This window comes from Phacochoerus africanus, chromosome 3 (genome assembly GCF_016906955.1).
Source record: "Phacochoerus africanus isolate WHEZ1 chromosome 3, ROS_Pafr_v1, whole genome shotgun sequence".
Classification (NCBI taxonomy): Eukaryota; Metazoa; Chordata; class Mammalia; order Artiodactyla; family Suidae; genus Phacochoerus; species Phacochoerus africanus.
Window position 1 is genome coordinate 125881259 of NC_062546.1, and position 23518 is coordinate 125904776.

General features: G+C 35.3%; 1 protein-coding gene across 8 annotated transcripts in view; it reads right to left on the bottom strand.

Annotated features, from left to right (window-relative positions):
* Nucleotides 1-3110: 3110 nt before the first annotated feature.
* Nucleotides 3111-23518, bottom strand: part of PRPF40A (pre-mRNA processing factor 40 homolog A) — a 48614-nt gene continuing 28206 nt past the window's right edge. For 4 of the 8 annotated variants that reach the window (XM_047772636.1, XM_047772634.1, XM_047772640.1 and 1 more), the window contains 18 exons: nt 22649-22673; nt 21335-21706; nt 19078-19186; nt 18017-18081; nt 17492-17656; nt 16172-16280; nt 15268-15418; nt 14333-14466; nt 10254-10368; nt 9998-10101; nt 9779-9895; nt 9445-9582; nt 8894-8989; nt 6480-6566; nt 6297-6393; nt 6152-6213; nt 4862-4993; nt 3111-3479 (listed from right to left, as the gene is read on the bottom strand). In XM_047772636.1, the coding sequence (XP_047628592.1) occupies nt 3387-3479; nt 4862-4993; nt 6152-6213; nt 6297-6393; nt 6480-6566; nt 8894-8989; nt 9445-9582; nt 9779-9895; nt 9998-10101; nt 10254-10368; nt 14333-14466; nt 15268-15418; nt 16172-16280; nt 17492-17656; nt 18017-18081; nt 19078-19186; nt 21335-21706; nt 22649-22673 (2171 nt within the window). In that variant the 3' untranslated portion in view covers nt 3111-3386. The remainder of the gene's footprint in view (nt 3480-4861; nt 4994-6151; nt 6214-6296; nt 6394-6479; nt 6567-8893; nt 8990-9444; nt 9583-9778; nt 9896-9997; nt 10102-10253; nt 10369-14332; nt 14467-15267; nt 15419-16171; nt 16281-17491; nt 17657-18016; nt 18082-19077; nt 19187-21334; nt 21707-22648; nt 22674-23518) is intronic. The other 4 variants (XM_047772637.1, XM_047772635.1, XM_047772639.1 and 1 more) reach the window with 1 other exon arrangement.

Genomic DNA, 23518 nt, shown 5'->3' on the forward strand with positions numbered 1-23518 from the left:
TATTTAAATACCCTATAAACTCATTAAAAAAAAAAAAAAAGCATTAATCACTCTTCCCTGGGTACTATTTGGTTAGAACCAGTTCTCTCTCAAATAGTATCCAAGTTTTAAATAAAAATCCTTATATAAAGGAGCTATCTTTCCTGGATGCAAAAATAAAAGTGGTCAACTGAGTGCTGAGAAGGCAGTCACTAACAGTGAAAAACAGGATTATTTAGGCAAATGCTTTTTTAACACAGGATATAGGCCCTTTGATAACCAAATGACAACTATGGAACATCGTTCCAGAAAAATATACACAGATGTTTTAAGAAGTTTTACAGTCTTACCACTGTGAGTTGAGATGACTCTGGGCCAATCCTTTTCATTTTATAGCTATATAAAAGGGGGGCCCAATTAGCAAAAGTCAGAAGATAAAAATAGCTGTGATACTTTGATCATTTCCAAATTGACTAGGAGGCATAACAAGTGTGTTTATTGTTAAAAAAAAAAAAAGCAGGAATAATCCAGACACTGAAGCTACACTGGGGAATAGAAATGAAGTGCTATCACTATGTTAAAAAAAAAAAAAAAAAAACGTTGGAAATATTGCTTTTGTTTAAAAGTATTAAGTTGCTTAAATACACTTGGGGAAGGTACAAATAATTTTTTATACTTGGTTAACTTTTCATACAAGTTCAGTTTTCCCACATAGGAATTATGTACTGAGGGAAATAAAAATATCAAATATTTGAGTCTCATCTTGAATACTAAGCATAGTAAATTATTCGTGAATTTAACCAAAGATTTCATTAATAGTAATGAGGGAAGATAAGTCTTCAACATTTACCTAAGAATCTGAAGATTAATTAAAAAGTACAAATTCCCCTTATCTGAATATAAACACTCTCTCCTGTTTGAACACATTTTGAGCCTATCTGTTCAATATTCCAAGAAATTTCAAGTTTTACCAGACTGATTTAGAAACCTAATCAAATGAATTAAAAGTAATAACTTCTTGTTTTAATAAAATTTTCACATCACCTGTATTTTCAGGCTGTCGTATCTTCTTGACAATTAAATACCATTTGATGGGATCACTATAGGATTATAGCAAATCAATTACATAATTTATAACAATGACGTATTTTGAGTTTCAATTTGTTCACTAATTTTGTTTTTTCAAATAATTTTTGTGGGCGAACTATAAGAAATCTTGAATTTGTATTATCTTGTAGGAATTTGAGGTTGTGATAAGACAGTATCTCTAAGAAATACAGAAATCTAATTTGAGGACATGCTAAAACACATCAAAAGCCTTTTATTTAAATATAAAAATCAAAACTTTAAAGTTGTGTTTAAAAAATCATTCATGGAATTCGGAGTTCCCGTCGTGGCACAGCGGAAATGAATCCAACTAGGAACCATGAGGTTGTGGGTTCAATCCCTGGCCTTGCTCAGCGGGGGAACCTGTGTTGCTGTGAGCTATGGTGTAGGTTGCAGATGCGGCTTGGCTTGGATCCTGCGTAGGCTGGCAGATGTTTTCTCTGATTAGACCCCTAGCCTGGGAACCTCCATATGCCGAGGGTGCGGCCCTAAAAAGCAAAAAACCAAAACCAAAACATCATTCATGGAATTAAGTTTTACAGATTCTAAATTCTCTTGTGAAACACCATTAGTATTTCTGCCAATAACATATGCATATTTTAAAGGTTTTACCACTGACTTCCATGTCCAATGTTTTGACATGATTAGAAATACTAACATTACAATGGGACCTCTGAAAATTAGATCTAGGCAACTTCCCTGTTGCCAAAGTTGTTGAATTATACAACAGACTAACCTTAAGCAAGCAATTGGTTACTTCACATTTTCTAAAGATAGTGATTCTCAATTCCTCATGTCATATTTCACAGCAGAAAAATGACTTGGCAGAGAAATTCAGAAACACCCCCATCTCCTTGAGGCTTTTAAAAGTAGATGCTAGATTTAACTGAAACATAGGGGACAGGGATGGAAAAGAGTCATCCTAGTCAGTCCCACTTTTTAAATTCATTAGGATGGAAAGAAAAGGAAAAATAAAATGAACTTTTTGTTCTTTTAAATCTCAGCTTGAAATAGGATTGACCAAAGCGTCCAAAATAAAAAAATGCCAAAGACGAAATGCTAAAATTCACTTACTTAAAAAAATCTTCACTGAAGGAAAAATAGTATAAATTACATTACCAACCTTCAAAAGTTAGCATGTAGAGTATTCTAGCTTCAAACCATTGCCTTTCTTAAAGTATTCTGTAGGAAATTCATAGATCAAAAACAAATATGGGGCCTCAAATGTACTGATTTAAAATATTCTTAAATATTAAAAAAGGAAACTGTGGGTAAAATGAAACAAAATTGAGGGATTTAGTATCTTTAAATGATTATAGTTTTTTTTTAAGAGTTGAGCATTTTAAGTAGAAATAAATACTAGTACACGCTAGAAGAGAAGGTTTAATAATTGATAAAAATGTACAAAAATATTCAAATCAGAAATGCTTTAGAATGTGTACCATGAAGTCAATACTTTCTTAGTGAGTAGGGAAGGTAAAAGACTTCCTCAATGAAAAAAGAAAGATCGGATTAAAAAAAAAAAAAAACAACTGTTAAAGAAATTGTTTAAGTCAACATTGACTTGTTTTAGACAAGGATATTGCAACCATCACTTAAAAGTTTGGTGGCACATTCTTTAGTAGGTCCTTAAGGCAATATATTTAAACTAATTTACAATTTGATGTTAACTTTTTAAACATCACCTCAAAATAATGCCCTCACAGTAGCCTTTTTAAAATGTATTCAGATGGTTCATAAAAAATAATGGTGGCTTTATTATAGTAGTGCTCAATAGTACCACTACAGTTAAGGGTCTACCAGGTTTCCATTAAGAACACCTATTTCTGAGATCACCATAAAAGATCATATCAGCTTTAACCAGTTGGGTAGTGCACAAAAAAGCAGTTTTATCAGTTGCTGGTGCTTTTTTTGTACTACTAGATATCAAAAAATTTTCATTATATCTTCAAAATCCAACTTCTATAAAGTAAATCAAATCACCTCATGACTCAGATTTGAGAACAAAGTAGAGACACCTGCAGTTATCAGTAAATTGCCACCTTTAATCCATCCTGCAGTGCCCTATGAAAGGGTCACAGAGAGACAGTTATGACTGTATGAAAATATGATTCTTGATACAGAATCAAAAGTATTTTCAATTTCCTTTGCTTTTATAAAGTCCACAATAACAATACTTAAATGCACTTTTTTTTTTTCTGTGATATAATTAAAACCCAGTGTTATTTCAATTGAACTTAAAATAGAGTCCCTGGTCTGAATTAGACTTTAAATCATACTGTAAACATATTTGGTATAATTTATTGATCATCATCCAGTTGCTCCAGAAGGGTCCTTCTGCGCTTTTCTAATTCCCCTTCACTCAGTTCACTGCCAGAAGTGTCCCAATTACCCTAGAAAGACAATGAATACAATTATATTTGATGTCAGTACTCAAAAGATTAAGTAGTAATGAATCTTTGAAAAAACAATCTGAAACCTATATGGGTTCTCTTCCGGAAACAAACACATTACAAGGTTTAAAGACTGACCTCTTCCCCAAAAGCCTCCTGATGGGTTGTTAACTAAGTACTTCTTTGTTACATTAAGAGAGAAAGTTAGAATGAGACTTCCACTTAATGGGTGTTCATTTCCTAGGTATTACATTCATTGCTAATTTTAAAGATTTAGGTTGTCCTATAAGAGTTTTGCATTACATAAAAGTATTATGCTTCAAAAAGCATACTATAAAGCATACTATGGTGTCCAACTACAGAAACATTTTAAGATTTATGAGGACAACACTTGGGCTGGGAGAAAAAAATACTGCATTATCTGTAAGAAGCAACTTTCAAAAGTGGACAGTCCACAATCTAGCTTTCCCCTTCAGGGATTTATTTAATCTACTGTAAGGAAGAAACTATTAAGCCACTAAATAAGCATAGAGGAAACATTCAATCCTCAACAAGGATGTGCATTAGAGTCACCAGGGCAGTTAAAAAAAAACAAAAAAAAAAGCCTCCACCCTATTCCCACTGAATCAGAATATCCAGAAAGAAGACCAGGGCTTGTCTACACAGTTTAAATCCTCAACTGGTGATTCAGAGGCATCACCCCTGCCAAGTTCATAGCATCTGTGGAAGGAATAATAAGGTGAAGAAGGCTTGTATTGTGCTCTGGCATATGTGCATACACACAAATGGGAAACTAAGGACCTAACTGTATAATTTGATATTAAAATTAATTTGGTTTGTAGTATCCCCCCTTATTTAATACCTTCACTTCTTCCCCCACAATTTTTCTTTCTTTTTAGGTGCTGTACCTATGGCATATGGAAGTTCCTGGGCTAGGGGTTTTTATAAGGCTGCAGCTGCTGGCCTTCACAGCCACAGCAATACAGGATCCTCAACCTGCTGAGCAAGGCTAAGGGTGGAACCTGCATCCTCATGGATACTAGTTGGGTTCATTTCTGCTTTAAAAACTGGAGTTCATAACCATGACAACTATGGACATTTGGAGGGAAACCTCTGATGTCTCTTAAATTTTATATTCCTAAAAAAATTAGATAGAAAATTTCCATTGGCATTTCTTAATGAGAATGTACAGAGAACATACCTTTCTTAGGGTTAAACAATAGTTACAGAATTCTGTACTTCTTTCTAAGGAACATGAAATTTAGGATGCTTAAATTGGGTCATTCATAATCACATGTTAGAAAACTACTTTTTATGAAAGGTAGTTCACTGGCATTTCTATATTTTGAAAATACAGACATGAAATAATTCTAAATACTTACAGAATCCTTTCCAGTCTTTTTCTTAGGTGATTTGTGTTTTGATTCTGATCTTTGTCTAGTTCTGTCTTTTTCACTTTCCCGGTCTTTTTCTTTTTTATCCTTCTCTCGTTCAGCATCTGATTCTGGGGAGTCCTGTGTTAAATAAAAAATGTTAGCATTTTGATGAATAAATTGTTCTAGTAGAAAAAAAATCCCTATATAGGTGATATTTAAGAACCTCCATGTATAACAGGGTATGTTTTCCTAGAGTACTAAAATTTGAATTATTAATCTCAAGGAATCTACAGCATTCCCAAGATTCATGGGAGAGGAGTTCCTGTCGTGGCACAGTGGAAACAAATCTGACTAGGAAGCATGAGGTTGCGGGTTCGATCCCTGGCCTCGCTCCGTGGGTTGAGGATCCGGCATTGCCGTGAGCTGCAGTGTAGGTCGAAGACGAGGCTCGAATCTGGCGTTGCTGTGGCTCTGGCGTAGGCCAGCAGCAACAGCTCTGATTAGACCCCTAGCCTGGGAACCTCCATATGCCAAGAGTGCAGCCCTAAAAGACAAAAAAAAAAGATTCATGGGGAGAGTTGGTCTTTCCTGAAGGAAAAATGACATTTTGATAGGGTTTAAAATACCACTAAAAAAGAACATCACAAATTAAGTGTACCTTCATCCCTAAGATCAGAAGTATCTTGATTTGTACCTAATGTTAAGAACTGAGAGTATAAGTTGTTAAAACATTTGACTTTGTGGTTCTTAGCAACAGCTGCAATATATACACATACATGGATCTTTCTCTAAGGTTACTATTAAAAAAAAGAGTGGGGATCTTAACACTGTGGTTCTTTTTTTTTTTTTCTTTCAAAGCTCATCAAAAGATTTTCAAAAGATTTTAATGGAAGATTAAGGTGAACAACAGCTATGACACTCTTGAATTTTAGGTGCCCACCTGAATTCTGTTGACTGTACAGGACTAGACAGAAAATTAGGTTCTACTGCCATTGAGGAAATTAAGGGCAAAAGCCTAGGTGCAGAGTTCCCATTGTGGCTTAGTGGGTTACAAACCCGAGTAGTATCCATGAGGATGGCCTTGCTCAGTGGGTTAAGTATCTGGCCGTGCCTCAAGCTGTGGCGGAGGTCGCAGATGTGGCTTGGATCTGGCATTGCTGTGGCTATGGCTGTGGCCAGCAGCTGCAGCTGATTCAACCCCTAGACTGAGAATTTCCATATGCTGCAGGTGTGGCCCTAAAAAGTGCGCCCCTCCCCCAAAAGCCTAGGTGCAGTATAAAAATTAAGTCTGCTTACAGATTTATGCCTTCTCTTCTTGCTTTTCTTCTTATGTTTTTTTGATTTCTTATAACTTCTCTCTAAGCAGCACAAAAAGACACATGTCAGAATTTGAGGACATCCAAGTGTCAATGATTTTCATCAAGTTAAAAGATATGTTTACCAGATTCAGCACTAGAAGAATGTTCTGAAGCAGAGCGAGACTCTGATCTCTGTCTTTTTTTCTTTGAATGGCTGTCATCATCATCTGAATCTGACCCCTAAACAATACAAATAATTTCACTCATAATTATGCTAACAAATATTTCAATACACTTATGGTGCCATTTTAAATAAACTTCCTTACTGATCGAGAGCGGGAACGTTTCCTGTGATGTTTTTTAGATTTCTTAGAATGTTTCTTGTTCTTTGAATGATGATGTTGACATTCATGCTACATGGAGTGAAAGAAAAAAATTTTCAAGGAGTTCACACTTTAGACAGTAGATCATAAAATCTTTTTAAAGCTTCACAAGTAATTTTAGAATAAAAATGCCTTCAGTATGCTTATTTAGAACGTACTCCCCCCATGAAACTGTGCAAAGAATTATCTAAATGTTCTCTTCTGTTCCTTCTTAACTATCCCATACCCAACTCAATTGACATCTAAACACAACGATGTTATTAAAATACTTTTTGTAGCAATGAGAATGGTGTGGGTACAATAGGGATAATTGATACCCTCCATAAAGGTATAATCTGCAGAAGAGTTAACACTGCTTTCAAAAACAATGAAATACAATTACATTGAAACATAGGTTTCTTGATGAATGTCGTTTTGGTTAGTGAGTTAGGCTCAGCACTGAGATAAAGAACCACCCCAGAGACATCCTTGAACTTCACTGAAGTTGGTCTCAGACATTAAAATGCAAAATCTACTCTTTCTTTTCACCCAAAAGTATCCCCTTCCTACTCAAACTTAAGACATTCAAACACAATCTAATAATTCTAACTTAACATTTTCTTTTCTGGTTTCATGTGGTATCTGTGGGCTTGAACTATTTTACTATAACAATTAGTAGGCTAGCAGGAAAGGGGATATATAGCAATAAAAGCTCCTTGCCCCCAAACATACCTAAGGCTTTGAAAATAAATTCTGCTTTGGTTTACAAGTGGAAATGGAAAATCTAGTTCAGGGACTCTCATTCTTTTTCTTAATATTACTGAATGTTAACTCTCCTTCGTTTTCTACCTCAAGGCCCATATTATTAGGGTCCAAAACCTATCCTAATATGTTCAGCCCTTCCCTATGTGCCGGCATTAGCTCCATTTAGCAATTACCCCCAGCATAGATCACGAAAGAGACTTCTCTTCTTTGGAGACTCCCAAATTGGGGGAAAATGTTAAGACACTACCTAGAGCAGAGCTTTTCAAAATTAAATGTACATTCTAAAGCTTGACAATCTTGTTAAAATGATGATTCTGACACAGGACTTCTGCTGATGGGACCTAAGGTTCAATATTTCTAAGAAGCTTCCAGATAATGCAGATGTTGGTGGTCTGAAATGTACTACGGGTAGAAAAGATCTACAGGCAGCTGAGCAATAATACACTGTAATGTAGGTGCATGTTAACAGAGCAAACTGTTGTCAACATTGATATTCATCAAGAACAATAAATCCAATGAAAGAGTCAACAGTCAATTAAGTGATCTGCTCTGCCCAATGACTATGCAGCACTATGATATTAAGTATGTGCTAGTTTTCAGCTTGTTGTAAAATATTTCTCTACAACTGAAAGCTTATTTGTTAAAAATCATTGGCCTTTGAGTCAAAAAGCCTTTATTAGATAGAATCCCTTCCCTGCAAATTTTTTCTCTTTGCCTCAGGTAGCTCATCTGTAACTTCACAGAATTGTTGAGAGGATTAAGTCCATATGCAATATTTGTAAAACAGTCAGAACATGCCTGGCCACACAGGCACCAAATACTCAATAATTACTGGGTCAATTTACATTTCTTATTCCCCATTAGTGTCTACCTGAAATCTTCACCAAAATACCCTTAAATCATCTAGTAATCTATAATTTTATCATTACTTATTTTAACAAAAACCTAATATTCCTGAGCTTCCCACACATCTAATGTAGTATAATTCTTGAAATGTGCTTGATAGCTGTTTTCTGACCACTTTACAAGATTCTAAATTCTCTTAGGATCTGTTGTCATCCCATGTGAGTGTTAAATTGCTGAATTTCTGTAACGCTGTAAAAATATAAAACAAATATGAACAATCTCCACAAATAGATCTTTAAATTCCTATGCAAGCTTTGTTTAACTTAAAAGCAATTTTGGAGCTCCCGTCGTAGCTCAGTGGTTAACGAATCCAGCTAGGAACCATGAGGTTGCGGGTTCGATCCCTGGCCTTGCTCAGTGGGTTAAGGATTCAGCATTGCCGTGAGCTGTGCTGTGGGTCGCAGACGAGGCTCGGATCCTGCGTTGCTGTGGCTCTGGTGTAGGCAGGCAGCTACAGCTCTGATTCGACCCCTAGCCGGGGAACCTCTATATGCCATGGCAGTGGCCCAAGAAATGGCAAAAAAAAAAAGCAATTTTTATAGAAGAAACCATTCCCTAATCATCCCAGGTAAATACACTGTATAAATAAATGCAGTATAAATAAATAAATTTTAGAAACATAATTGGATCATTCCAAATTACTGTTTCTGTTTTTATTTTTATACATTTTGTAGTATTTTAGCCATTTATGAGAATACTAAAATTACCTCGAGCACATGCATAAAATCTTTAAATATTCGTTTTCTTTCAGATTCTAGAGTTATATCCTCAAACGCTGGCTCTTTTACAAATCTCTCCCGGATCTGAAAAATTCAGATATGGAATAAATATATCAATACTGAGAAAAGTACACTAATATGACTAAAAAAGTAATCAAAACAGCAAATGAAGGAGTTCCTGCTGTGGCTATAGGTTAAGGATCTGGTGTGCTATGGCTTGTGGCTTGGATTTGATCCCTGGTCTGGGAACTTTCATATGCCACAAGTGTGGCCTTGGCTCCTCCCCCGACCCCACAAAAACAAACTCAAAACCACAATTAAAAACAAACAAAAAACGGCAAAGTAAAACTGTGACACCTCTCCTTAAAGTTTTTATTTCCTTTCCTCTAGTATTCCTAAATTCAGTCACAGCTGACTTCATACTCTACAAATAACTTCAGCTTATCACTGTGGCTATAAAATAGGAAATAAATTAAAACTATTTTTATCTTCAATTGTAAAGGAAGCAGTTCATCAGCAAAATTTAAAAACATACATACATCTTCCCAGACAGCATCCAATTCTATTGGAGGAGTTGCTTGTTTCAACATACTCTTAAATGCCGATTCTTTTCGTTTCATCTTCCGAGCCTCCTCTTTCTCCCTTTCACGTTCACGGGCTTCTGCCTTTTCTAGTAACTTTTAGAAAATCATATTTAATCAGTTATAATGGTACGATTATGATTTGTATTAACTAATAAAATTCATTACTCTTAAGTATTCTTTCATCACCTCTAAGTTAAGGGCCAATTTATAACACCAGTTACATACAACTTAAGTATTTTTGGCCAAATATATTAAAAACTATTTTATAATAGTAAAGACAGTAACTTACACTATTGAAAGCTAACTTAATGTTTCCTGCATCTAATGTGGTTGATCTTTTTGTTGAACTAATTATTGCCACAAAGTCTTCAAAAGTAGTATTTACTTCAACTACAAATCCTTTATCCTAAAAAACAGAAGTTTTGTTAATATTATAAACCAAAGAAACACAGTATCATGTTTAAAAATATGCCATAGATTAAAAATTAATAGCAATTATACTATTTACCTTTAGAATGTCTTTTATTATCTTCTTCTCATCATGGTAACGTGCTTTAAGATCCTCAACATAAAACTTGAAAAGGTCAAGTGCAGTTGATCCTAATGAAAAAACTAAAGAAGTCAAAAGCTAGCTCTAATCAAAGAGCTGCAATTACTTTGTTGTTTATAAAATAAAAGAAAGCACCCCCATGCCCCAACACAACCACTCTTCCCTCTGGCCCATTCCAACTGTAACTACACATTAGGAAAGAGAAGAATCTCACCCGGCTGACCAAGCATATTAGTGAATCTAATATCAGAACTAATTGTTGGATATAATTCCATCCAAGATGACATAGAATGCAGTTGTCCATGTTCATGCAATTCATCTAAAAATATCTGGGGGAAGGGCACAACAACAAAACAAACCCATTATATACTGAAAAGCTATCTTTAAGGGTATTAGAAATATTAGTATAATATGAATAAAAATACATGTTAAAAGCAGCAATATTTAAAACTCTTTTACCCATGTTATCACAAATATGTTTAGGTGCAAAGAATACTTGCTCTTTGATGAAAGTAAGATTTGCTTTTAGGCAGAAAAAAGCTACATTACCTTTCCAGTTTTCAGTTTACTGTCCATTAAGCTAGATCATCATTTCCAGTTTAAAAACATATATTGGGTGAAATAAAAGGTTACTAAAATTAATAAGCATGTCCATTCAGTTTATATTTCTAAAATTACTTTCTCAAGCTAATCTCCATCCTTTTGCCCTCACCCTTTAACATAAATGGGATCCTAGCCCACTCTTGCCGTGTGATCACCAGGTTTCTCACCTACTCCTTCTTTTGAGTCCCTAATACAGCTTAGAAACCATCTTCAAAGATGCTCTCTAGAATCTTAGAATCTACTCCATTCTATCATACCTGCTTTGCTTGATACTTTTGAGACTGAACATTTCAATAGTGCATCCCCTAACCAGAGTAAAAATTAGAATCACCTAAGATTTTTTAAGAAATATAGAGTAAAACAAAGATATCTGTCATTCAACTTTTTAATAATCCCCCGGTAACTGTGATGTGAATTCAGGTTTGAAAACCATCATGCAAAATTGCACGACTCTTACTCTCTTTTACTCACCCTATCTTGGGAAGGGGAGAAGATGAAAAGTTATTTCAAAGATGGCTGAACCTGGTATTTCTCCTTCCTTTAGGGGAGAGGCTCCCAACATTGGAGGAGGGATTCGGTGGGTGTCCTGCACACTGGAGGATGTTTAGCAGTACCTCCGGCTTCTATCCAACTAGATGCTGGTAGTAACTTCTCTCCAAGCATGATCATCAACAAAATCACTAGCTGAACACAACTCGCTGCTTCAGGTCAACTCTGTATTTTTTCCCTGATCTCCTTCCTTCTTTTTGTCCTCTTATATGTTATTCATAGAAAAACTAATATACACTTGAATAAACCTTCAAAGATTTTAACAGAATACCCCTATCCTTCAACTCTTTCTCCATTCTCTCTCCTGTGACTAGTTCTCTTTTAACCAAGAAAAGCAACACTCATAACCCTGAGCTTACTCTTAAACTCTGCTTTATAAAAACATCTGAGAGGAGTTCCCTTTGTGGCTCAGAGGAAATCAAACCAATTAGTATACATGAGCATGAAGGTTCAATCCCTGGCCCCGCTAAGTGGGTTAAGGATTGGTGTTGCCATGGCCATGGCAAAGGTCAGCAGCTCTAGCTCCGATTTGATCCTTAGCCTGGCAAATTACATATGCTACAGGTGTGGCCCAAAAACAGGGGGGAAAAAAAAATCAGAGAGAAAGGTCTAATTTTGCTTCTCTTTCTACCTTTAAAGAATTTGGCAATGCTTTAACTTTCCCCGCCATGTTAAGAGTCATTAAACACTGTAAATATTACATTAACAGTATTCTTTCAATTTCATTTCATAAAGACTCTCAACATTTGCTACTTTTTGTGGATTTCTCAATGAATCATGCGAAGAAATGGCAAAAATAAACCCACCCCCAGAAATTGATTCACTGGGGTCTCAGTGGGGTTCTGAGAATTTGCACTTCTAATAAGGTTCCTGGAAAGAGTGATATGCTTGGGCCCATACTTAGGGAAATACTAATATTCTCATACCTAGAGCAATGCCCTAGACCATCAGCCTTGTCTGCATGATTAGGGGGTGTGTTATCTCCATGATCACCTTAAGTAGAAAGGGCAGTCTTTTAAAAACCAATGATGTTGGAGTTCTACTTGCCTCCTTCACATTCAATTGCTAAGAATTTACTCACATTACCACAAGTAGCTACAAAGGAGGCTAGAAAACCTCTATTTTAACTAAGCAGTCATGGGCCCAGAAAGGGGAAAACAGATTTTTTTTAGAAAGGTGATTAATACTGCAACCACTGAACTTTAATCTCTCTTATAAAGGCTTTGCAATGATTTATAAGGAGACCTATATGATAAAATAAGACAAAAATCTGGGTCATAGAAAATGTAATAGAAAGTACAATGTCAACAGTGGGAGTGGAGAATATGGAGCAGAAATTCTACTGTAAAGCGTATTTAAATTAAAAAAAAATTTTTTTCTTGATTTTTTAGGGCTGCAACCAGGGTATATGGAGGTTCCCAGGCTAGGGGTCAAATAAGAGCTGCAACTGCTGGCCTACGCCACAGCTTGCAGCAACACTGGAGTATCCTTTAACCAACTGAGTGAGGTCAGGGATCTAACCCACATCCTCATGGATGTTAGTAAGATTCTTAACCTACTGAGCCACAAAGGGAACTCCAAAATTTATTTTTTTTGCCACAACCATGGCAATGAAAGTTTCTAGGTCAGGGATTGAGCTCAAGCCACAGCAGTGACAACACTAAATCCTTAACTCTACAGTACTCCAAGGGTCTTTCACTTAATACTACAGTACTCCAAGGGTCTTTCAGCTAAGCCAAAATTCATTTTTTTAAAAATAGTAAAAAAAAAAAATTTTTTTTTAAACTACAGTTCATTTACAATGTCAGTGTCAATTTCAGGAGTAAAGTTATACTTACATATACATCTTTCTTTTTTTCAAATTTTTTCCAATAGGTTATTACAAAATACTGAATATAGTTTATAGTTTTTATTACTATTGATATAACTGGGGTTAGTACGATATACTAGTTTTGCTTCAGATATTCCGCTCAGTAATTTTCCTTTGCTACTATATTTCTTGTCAAAAGGTTTTAGTTTCAGTAAAAAGAGACCTAATGAATCAAATTCTGGGGGTAAGGCTCAACAATCCCTGTTTTAACAATATTCCAGTGATCTTTTGGCAGAGCACTAAGAGTAAAAAAAAAAAAAAAGAGTAATATATGTTGCGTTTTTATGGAACAAGGACTGAAACAATGCTATCTTTTAAGTTTAAGATGATTAGTGATCATTGGCACCACGGGGAGTTTTCTAACAGCCCTACAGGTGATTTTGATGCATGCTAAGTTTTGAGAACCATTGCCTTAGGGTATGACAAGGCACTCTACCATGGACTAAACAACTATTATTTCAAGAAATAAAACTTATTTAAGCCACTGTAACTTAACAGTTACCCTAATACTATGTTTAATGAAGACTGCAATTAAAACATGGCACAGATTCAAATTCTGGCTCCACTACTCAGTGGTTGAATTTGGGAAGTCATTTCATCTCTCTGAGCTATACAAATGGACATAACAAAAACAGTACCTACTATTAAGGTAGGCTGTCATATATAAATTGAGGTTATAAATTTAAAATGTATAGCAATAAGCAATTAATGCTAATTGCTACTATAATTATTACTGAAATGGGAATCTGGTGAAATTAAAAAATGCAAAAATTATTGCTCCATGACAGTCTCCATTACTGAGCAAAGAAAAGTGATACTTGAAGGTAAAAATAAGCCCCTGGCCTATATAAAGAACATATAATTTTAGCTCCCCCATACATGTTTTAAAATTATGGCCCATACTCAAAACTAGACCACAGCATTCCCTATGGTTCTCTAGAGCCTAAAAATCATTTAGTTAGTACTAATGACTAATCACACATATTTTATTATTAGTCCCCCCCATACTGTCTTTTCCTCTTTCCCAAGTGAAACCTTATCTAACAGTGCTCACTTTAATAAGTTAGTTACAGCTTTCTGTTCCCGTAGCCTGAAATGGCTACTCTCCTAAAATGGATTCTTAATTAACTAACAGTAGAACTTAAAAAGGTAAACGTGCAAAGCTCAAGCTAATGATTTCAGATTAGGATTCTCAGAATTGTATATATCACTGTTAGAGCTCATTAACCATATTATGAAACTAGATTAGAAAACAGAGCTTTTAAAATTACCTGAAAAGATTCTCTATTTTTACGCTGTCGTCTCCTTTCCCTCAGCAAACTCTTCTGTTTTTCTTCTTCTTCTTCCTTTTCTAAAGCCCGAATGTGTTCTTCAAAGCAAATTAATGCATCTTCTTTATCCATGTCTAGAATTTTTTTTTCAGTTAAAAAAATTAAAGTCAATTAAGGAAAACAGTTTACTTGCACTAACAAAATTCAAATTCACCTTACCAAAATACTTGCACTTAAATATGATTTTTAATTATCTAAAATAGAAAATGTTGAAGGAAAATTTCAAAAAGACGTTAAATCATACCATGAATCCGAAGATGAAAAACAATGCATATGGCACAATTAATGAAAATTATATTGTTGTGGAAAATTTGTCGGCAACATCAGAATTGTTCAAGCAGGTTTACGAAGTATAGAATTCTAGGCCCTCCCCTCAAACCCACTGAAGCATAGTATACAGAGGGTAATTAAAAAAAACTGTAATTTAAAAAGCAACTGGGGGGGGGGGAGAAAGAAGCAACTGGGTAGGTCAGTAAAAGAACTTGGGAAAGCTTTACTCTAAGATAATACTAATGCACTGTTTTGCCTTTTGCAAATCTCTAAAGCCATTACCCTAAGAGGATAGCAGGAGTAAAATGTGGTCATTAATTTGGTTCCCACTAAGCCCACATATAAATGGCAAAAGACAATTTGACCTAATTAACATATTTCAAGAAGTATCTGATAAAACTAACTTCAAATGCTGGGAAAAATATTTCATCCTGAATCACAAAACTCAATGGAAAGAAATATCCTATTTGGAAACAAATATCTTTTCAGGCGTGGACAAACAACTGTGTAAAATTCAGTTACTGATCTCATTAAAAAAAGTGAGCACTGTCACTGCTGGACAACTTTAAAAATAACTGTTCCCCCCACTTAGTCATCATTCTTACTCTGTAATTCCTCATCTTCTGCAAAAGTTGGATTATCCATCAGATACTGCTGGGCTTCGGACCAAGTAGTAGAATATGTCACATTAGCCATGTTGTCAAGTATGTTTTTTAAGGCTTCCCAATTTCTTTTTCGTAACTGCTTTGCTTGCTCCTAAATCAAAAAATATGAATACATGTTTTGAAGTTCAAAGAAAGTATAATATTTGAATTACAACTAGTGAAGGTTTCTTCACATTCTAACTAATGTCCAAATTTCCAATGCTACCTGTTTTTTGTTTTTTTTTTGCCATTTCCTGGGCTGCTCCCAAGGCACATGGAGGTTCCCAGGCTAGGGGTCCAATTGGAGCTGTAGCCTCGGCCTACGTCACAGCCACGCGGGATCCAAACCGTGTCTGCAACCTACACCACAGCTCATGGCAACACCAGATCCTTAACCCACTGAGGAAGGCCAGGGACTGAACCTACATCCTCATGGATACTAGCCAGGTGTGTTACTGTTGAGCCACAACAGGAACTTCAAAAGAGGAGTTCCTACAATACTATCCTACAAATACATTTTAGGGGTAACAATTATACATTACTGTCATTCTTGTAAAAGTATCATGAATGTATTATAAGCAAAAATACTATTTTTTAAACCCAATAAGCTGAAGAAAAAAAAATTTTTCAAAGTGGGCTAAGACAGCTTATTAATGACAATTTAAGAATTAGTTGCATATATCTCTACCTATTAGGTTCACAGCATTGTTTATTATTACAGGAGCTATCTGTTTAAACTTTTAAACAATAGATAAGCAGCACCATATAAGCTAGATAAACCAACAAAATGGATGTTATAAAGTAACTCCTAAACAGAAAGAAGAAATATCTTGATCTATAAATGTCAGTAACTAAGAGTGAATACCTTTTCTTTTTTTGAAAGAAAGAATAAAACATCTTCATAGATTTCAAGACGATCACGTTCTGATATTGCATTCCAGACTTCCATCTCTCCAAACATTTGCTCTGCTTTTCTTTATGTTAAAAAGATTAACTGTTACTCTATATTATACAATAAAAATTAATTTCAAACTACACTTTAATTTTACACTAAATTTAAAACCACCAAATGAACATATTTTTTCCACTCTCAAGTTCATGACCATATTATAAAGGAAAACTTTTAGACAGTTAAGAAAAAAAACAGCTCAGGCCTTGATCGCTCCTTAGAGAGAGAGGTTTTATAGTTAAAGACTATTCCTATTTCCTCTTTTTTTTTTTTTGATCTATTGTCTTTTTAGAGCCGCACTTGAGGCGTATGGAGGTTCCCAGGCTAGGGGTTGAATCAGAGCTATAGACGCTGACAGCACCACCAGATCTGAGTCGTGCTACCTACACCACAGCTCATGGCGACAAGGCCAGATCCTTAACACACTGAGCGAGGCCAGGGATCAAACCTGCGTCCTCATGGATACTAGTCAGATTCGTTTCAACTGAGCCACAATGGGAACTCCAAGACTGCCCATGGAACTAATTTACAGACTTTCAGTTTTTCACTAAGGTTTTTCTGGAAGATGTGAGGTAAATAAAAAACATACAGGGAAAATGAACATAATAACTATCGCAAATAATGTTAATACTCAATTACCCACAGTTTTAAATAATAAACCACTCCAAAAATGAAGAATGCTATATAAATGCAAGTTTTCAAATATGCTATACTTAATAAAAATAGTATATTTCTATTCCACAAACATAAAAATTAAAATTTTTATATTAAAGACAAAGAGAAGCCTTCAATTTTTTTTTTTTTGGGGGGGGGGTCTTTTTAGGGCTGCACCCATGGCATACATAAGTTCCCAGGCTAGGAGTCAAATGTGGGATCCAAGCTGTGTCTGCGACCTACACCACAGCTCACGGCAACACCAGATCCTTAACCCACTGAGCAAGGCCAGGGATAGAACTGACATCCTCTTGGATACTAGTCAGATTCTTACTGCTGAGCCATGACAGGAACTCTCACAAGGCTTCATTATTAAAGTTTTTCTTGCCTTTTTGTTCTAGTCCCAAATTAATAACTCAAGTCTATTAACTACTGACCTATCTTCCACCTTACAAAAGTGTCATATTCATGATCTGGATTTAGCTTTACATAATGAGCATCTACTCTGGATTAGTTACTGCACTTGGCAAAAAGTCTAATGCAGAAACAGTAAACATATACCATGATCACCAAAAATCTTACTTGTATCTAGTTGTAGAAGTCATTTTCTCATGATTTTCAAGAAAACGTTGAAAGGATTCCTTAGCCTCTTTGTATTTGGATCTTGCTTCTTCTTTTTCTTCTTTTTCTGTCTGGACTTTATAAGCATTAAAGGCCTGCTTTTTTTCACTCAACTTTGCTAAAGCACTAAATAGAAAAATACAATGTAAGAATAAATGAAGGTTAAGATGATCAAACATTAATGCTTTGAAAAAACAGATTTCATTCACAAATTAAGAACACTTAAGAAGTTATTAAAGATAAATCATTACAGAACATAATTTCTACTTAAAAAATATTTCTACTAACATCTGTAGCAGGGTGCTCAATTGTATGACATGCCTTTTAGCTGTTTTGGTTCTTATCAGCCATCAAGCAACTCTATTACTGGTGTCCAAAATAACTGAAGACCATGAGGATGAAAAGTTATATTATTTTACACAATTTGCATTTTCTAGGCTTACTCTGCTCAAAGTGACAAGTAAATTTAAAAAACCAAAATATTACCTGTATCGTGGGTCATTAATAATCATTTTCATAGCTTGTTCCCATGAAGCATTTGATGGTACCCGCTGAAAATCATTTAATGGAAAATTAAAATTACACACAAATATAGTGACAGTCATACAACAGAGAACAAAGTATAATATTCACTGCAAACGTCAAGCAATTCCCTTTGCAGGAGTTTGAGCTTGGATTGGGTGTTGCCATAGCTGTGGCACAGGCCTCAGTTGCAGCTCCAATTCAATCCCTAGCCTGGAAACTTCCGTATGCCACAGGTGCACCCATAAAAAGAAAAACAAGAAAAGAAAAACCGAAACCAAAATTTAAACAGACCATCAATACATTATGAATAAAACACCTTTTATTAAACACTGAGGTAGACTGTACGGTAGTACTCTGTACATATCTGCAGGAATTGGGGGGGGGGGGGTTGAAAATCAGTTTCACAAAAAAAGTACAATAAAAAAAGGACAAATATAATTCATTTTCAATCTCAACAGTTTCTTAGATTTTTTTTTTTTTGTCTTTTTAGTGCCGAACCCTTGGCATATGAAAGTTTCCAGGCTAGGGGATGAATGGGAGCTGCAGCTGCCACTAATGCTGGATCCTTAACTCACTGAGCAAGGCCAGGGATCCTCAGAGATACTAGTCAGGTTCTTAACCTGCTCAGCCACAATGGGAAACCGTAAGATTAGTATTTAATTTTAACTTTTTATCTTGTCTTTTCTAGGGCCACACCTGCGGCACCTGGAGGTTCCCAGGCTAGGAGTTGAATCAGAGCTATAGCCATTGGCCTATGCCAGAGCCATAGCAAAACCAGATACTAGCCGCGTCTGCAACCTACACCACAGCTCACAGCAATGCCAGATCCTTAACCCACTGAACAGGGCCAGGGATTGAACCCGCAACTTCATGCTTCCTAGTCGGATTCGTTAACCACTGCACCACGATGGGAACTCCAGTATTTTAATTAATAAAAGCAATAAGGTACCAATTGCATTAAAGGATAATTTCACTTATTAGATATTTATTATGTGTCATATAAAAATAAGTAACATAGGTACCTTTTCTTTCAGTAATTCTTTAAATGCTTGCTTTGCTTCCTCCTTTGTATTCCAAGTATACGTTTTTTTTGCTGGTTGGTTTTCTTCCTCTTCTTTTTTAGGAGTAAAACTAGAGAGAAATTTATACACTGTGTTTATAGCTTAAATAAACATTTGCTTCATTTAGGAAAATGTTCCAATTAGTATTTAAGTATTTCGTGTTGAGATAAAATTTGACAATTTTAGAATAAAGTATCCTATATGAGATACATAAATAAAAAAGGTTTTTTCTGTAACATTCAGTTATTAAGTCCTTCCACAAACACCTACACTACACCACCAGTTCCATTAGTCCACAACTTAAACTTAATGGCTTACAAAACTTCAGTGTCATTTTAGTGTTTAATAACTGAGCATTTGGGCAAGTGTACATAAAATATAATAAAGATGTAGAGATCAATCTAAAATGGGATTGGCAAATGATGACCCACAGGCCAAACAAGTCTTCTGCCAACTTCTGTAAATAGTTTCAAAGGAACATAGCCCTGCTTAAGAGTTTATATATTGATTATGGCTGACTGTATAATACCAAAGCAGAAATTGAGTCACCATGAGACTATATAACCCACAAAAACAAAAGTATTTACATTTTGAAGGCCTATGAAAAAGTTTTCCAAACACTGATCTCAAATAGAAAGAATTACCCAAACAACTGTACTCGCCGAGACCTTTACGAAAATAAATTTATGAAAATAATCCTAACAAGAGAATGAAGAAAAAACAAAACAAAAAACAAACCAAGAAACACATAAAAAACCCACCACCTTTAAATTGAATACTTAGGGGATGATACTGAAGTATGTACTAACAAAACTACACATATAGTCACACCCTCTGCATCAGGTAACCTTATTTGGGAAAATTTATTTAAAATTATCAAAAATACTGTAAAAAGCATAGCTGGAATTTACCAGCTATAAATGATCCATATCAAAGTAATTAAAATGTAAAGATTATTATAATGACTCAAGTACTATAATAAGGAAACAGGAAAAAAGGAAGCAAAATACAACTATTTGTTGAAAAATTGTGACAAAATTATTGTGAAAAAAAACACTAAGTGCAATTCAAAAGATGTAAAAAAATATTATTCCAAAAGGCCTAAATGTCAATCATTAGGTAAACACTGATATTAATGTATATATTAATAATAAAATAATGACATTATTCAACTTGATGGAGTATGATCTCTAGTGATATAGTTGTCTGATACTTTTTAAAATTTAAAATACGCACATATTTTAAATGCAGAGAATAAGGCAGAAAGATATTAAAGTGCTATCACTCTTTTATGCCTTCAACTATACTATATAGATATATTTTTTAGACTTCTAAGTATCAGAAAAAATTAAAGCTATTTTCACTTTGGAAAAAACACATAAAAATATAGATCATGGAGTTCCCGTTGTGGCTCAGCAGTTAATGAATTCAACTAGGAACCATGAGGTTGCGGGTTTGATCCCTGGCTTTGCTCAGTGGGTTAAGGATTCGGCATTGCCGTGAGCTGTAGCGTAGCTCACAGAGGCAGCTCAGATCTGGTGTCGTGGCTCTGTGTAGGCCGGCAGCTACAGCTCCGATTCGTCCACTAGCCTGGGAACCTCCATATGCTGCGAGTGCGGTCCTAAAAAGCACACACACACACACAAAAGATCATAAGGTACACAAGTACATGCAAACTGTAAACTTAGAAATGCAGCTATTTTGCCTTATTAAAAAGCTGTACCAACTTCATTTCACTCATCTTTTTCCTGAACCCTGGTGTTAACTTGATTTGTGCCTAACCTGATTTTTTCTTGTTTGTTCTGTATCAAACTATAGCAACTTCCCTGAAGTGCTGTGCTAAGGGATATTTGAGACTGAAAACAGAAAGAAAATCTAATTCTGGATCCCATTTTTATTTAAAATGTTATTTTATTAATCATCAAGTTTTAGCCATGATTTTGACTTAAAATACTGCATTTTGATACTAAGGTTTTTGGAACCCCTTGAAGTTTGTCTCTCATATCCCCAGCTCTGCTTCCTGAAACTTCTGTAGATTACTTCCGCAACAGTTTGATAGCATGACCCCACAAAACTCAATCTCAAAAATTATCCACTGTTTAAAAGGATATTTATTTCAAAAAATTCTTAAACACTTAATGACCACTGACTAAACTGGCAATTTCTTATATTAATGAAGTCTGGTACTTATTTGCAGAGAACAAATTACTAAACTTACTCAGCTACGGCTTCCTGCTTAGATGTTTCTTCTCCAGTATTACTAGACACTTCAACACTTTGATCCTGAACAGCAGGGGTACTAGTAAGTTGTGCTTGTTCTTCAGTCGAAATTGTTACTGTATTTTCATTATCTACAACAGTAGCAACAATCGAAGTAACCTCAGGCTCAGGAACGACTGGAACAGTTCCGACAGTACTAGAAGCAGAGGTGGAAGCACTGGCATTGGCTGCAGCAGCTGCAGCTGCGGCTGCAGCTGCTGCCGCAACAACAGCAGCTGCTGCTTCTGCAGCAGCCATGGTGCTCATTGTGGTTGGAATTTCTGTTGTAGGAACTGGGGCTGCTGATGTTGTGGTGCACTCTTCTTGTTTACTATATATTTAAAAAAGAGAAAACTGGTCATTTCATTACAAATAATCACAAAGCCAAATAAAGCTAGTTTTAAATAATTGTAAAAATGAGTAAGATAAACTACTAAGAGGGGAAAAAGGCAGTGCTGTCAAACTATTAAGTTACTCAAAAGATTAAAACCATAGTATGAAATTGGATTACTCTGATTTAATTCAGCAAACATGTGATAATGTATAATGCACTCTGTAACAATGGACATTTCCAAAAGCCCAATAATTGTTCACATTTACAAAATATCCTATCAGATTGTATTATGCCATAAAATTTTACCTTTATCACAAATTTTTAAAATTTTATCTCCTTTACCCATTAAAAGGAAAACCTGAGTAAAGGAAGAGATAGATACAATACTTTTATCCATTCCCAAATTAACTCAAATCAAATTGTGGACCTTTCTGTAACAGTCCTAATTTAAGAATGCAGTCCAGGAGTTCCCGTCGTGGCGCAGTGGTTAACGAATCCGACTAGGAACCATGAGGTTGCGGGTTCGGTCCCTGCCCTTGCTCAGTGGGTTAACGATCCGGTGTTGCCGTGAGCTGTGGTGTAGGTTGCAGACGTGGCTCGGATCCTGCGTTGCTGTGGCTCTGGCGTAGGCTGGTGGCTACAGCTCCGATTCGAACCCTAGCCTGGGAACCTCCATATGCCGCGGGAGCGGCCCAAGAAATAGCACAAAGACAAAAAAAAAAAAAAAAAAGAATGCAGTCCAAACTCAAATGACCACTGTCAAGTAAAGCATCATGCATGTATCTTGAATAAATAATCCCTCTCTCTGCCCCAAATCCTCCAAAGACATTAAACTATCAGGACTACCATGTTAAGTACTATTTACACAGACATTTAAATCAAGGATATTACAGGAGACACTGAATCTACAAATATGTACTGATGTCCAAAATTGCTTACCTGCTTTCTTCAGCTTTGATCATTGCTATTAAAGAGAAAAAAGAAAGCTACTTACATACTACATAGTGTTTAAATATGATCACTGAAAACAAACTTTAAAAGGAGACAAAAGTTCCACATAGTAAGATTTAATTTACCCAGTCTTTAAAAACAAACAAACAACCTCCCCCCAAAATAAAAAACAAAACCACACTTTCAAAGAGCAAATACTTGCTCCAAAGTTCCGGGGCAGCAATTAAAGAATGAAAACAAATTTAAATAACATCAGGTTTTAGGAAAGATTTTCCCCACAATGCTACTTTCTCAAAGGCTGCTGGCTACTGCAAAAACTCCTTGAAAGTATCTGCATAATTCTGGAATAAAACAGTATTTTCCCCAGCGACAAAACTATTTGATTTTTTTTTAAGATACTAAATTCAAAATGGGATCAAATGTATGTTATATGAAATTCCAGCACATATATACTAGCATTGACAGGTAGATAGATAGTTATGCACAACAACTATTTGTAGTAGGGTTATATCAGAAATGAGCTTGATATTTCTTACATGAATAAACTGGGAATCTACCTATCTACAATATTATTATTAGCCAATGCTAGTATAGAAATATAAATTGAGCTTTAAAGATCTGCATTCAATATTTCAGCTTCATTTTAATTATAGTAAACATTTCTTTAGGAGTAGCAAAGATCTCATTTATTCAGCATTATTAGGGAATGAGGTGCTCCATGTAAATATTATAAGCTAAACTCTATGAAAATATTTTAAAAATACATCCCCTTTTAAAGGAAATCACTTCCAAAAATCTGTTTAGGATGGCTGACAAAACATATTTAAAGGAGTTATCGTTACCAAACTTTCAGGATAT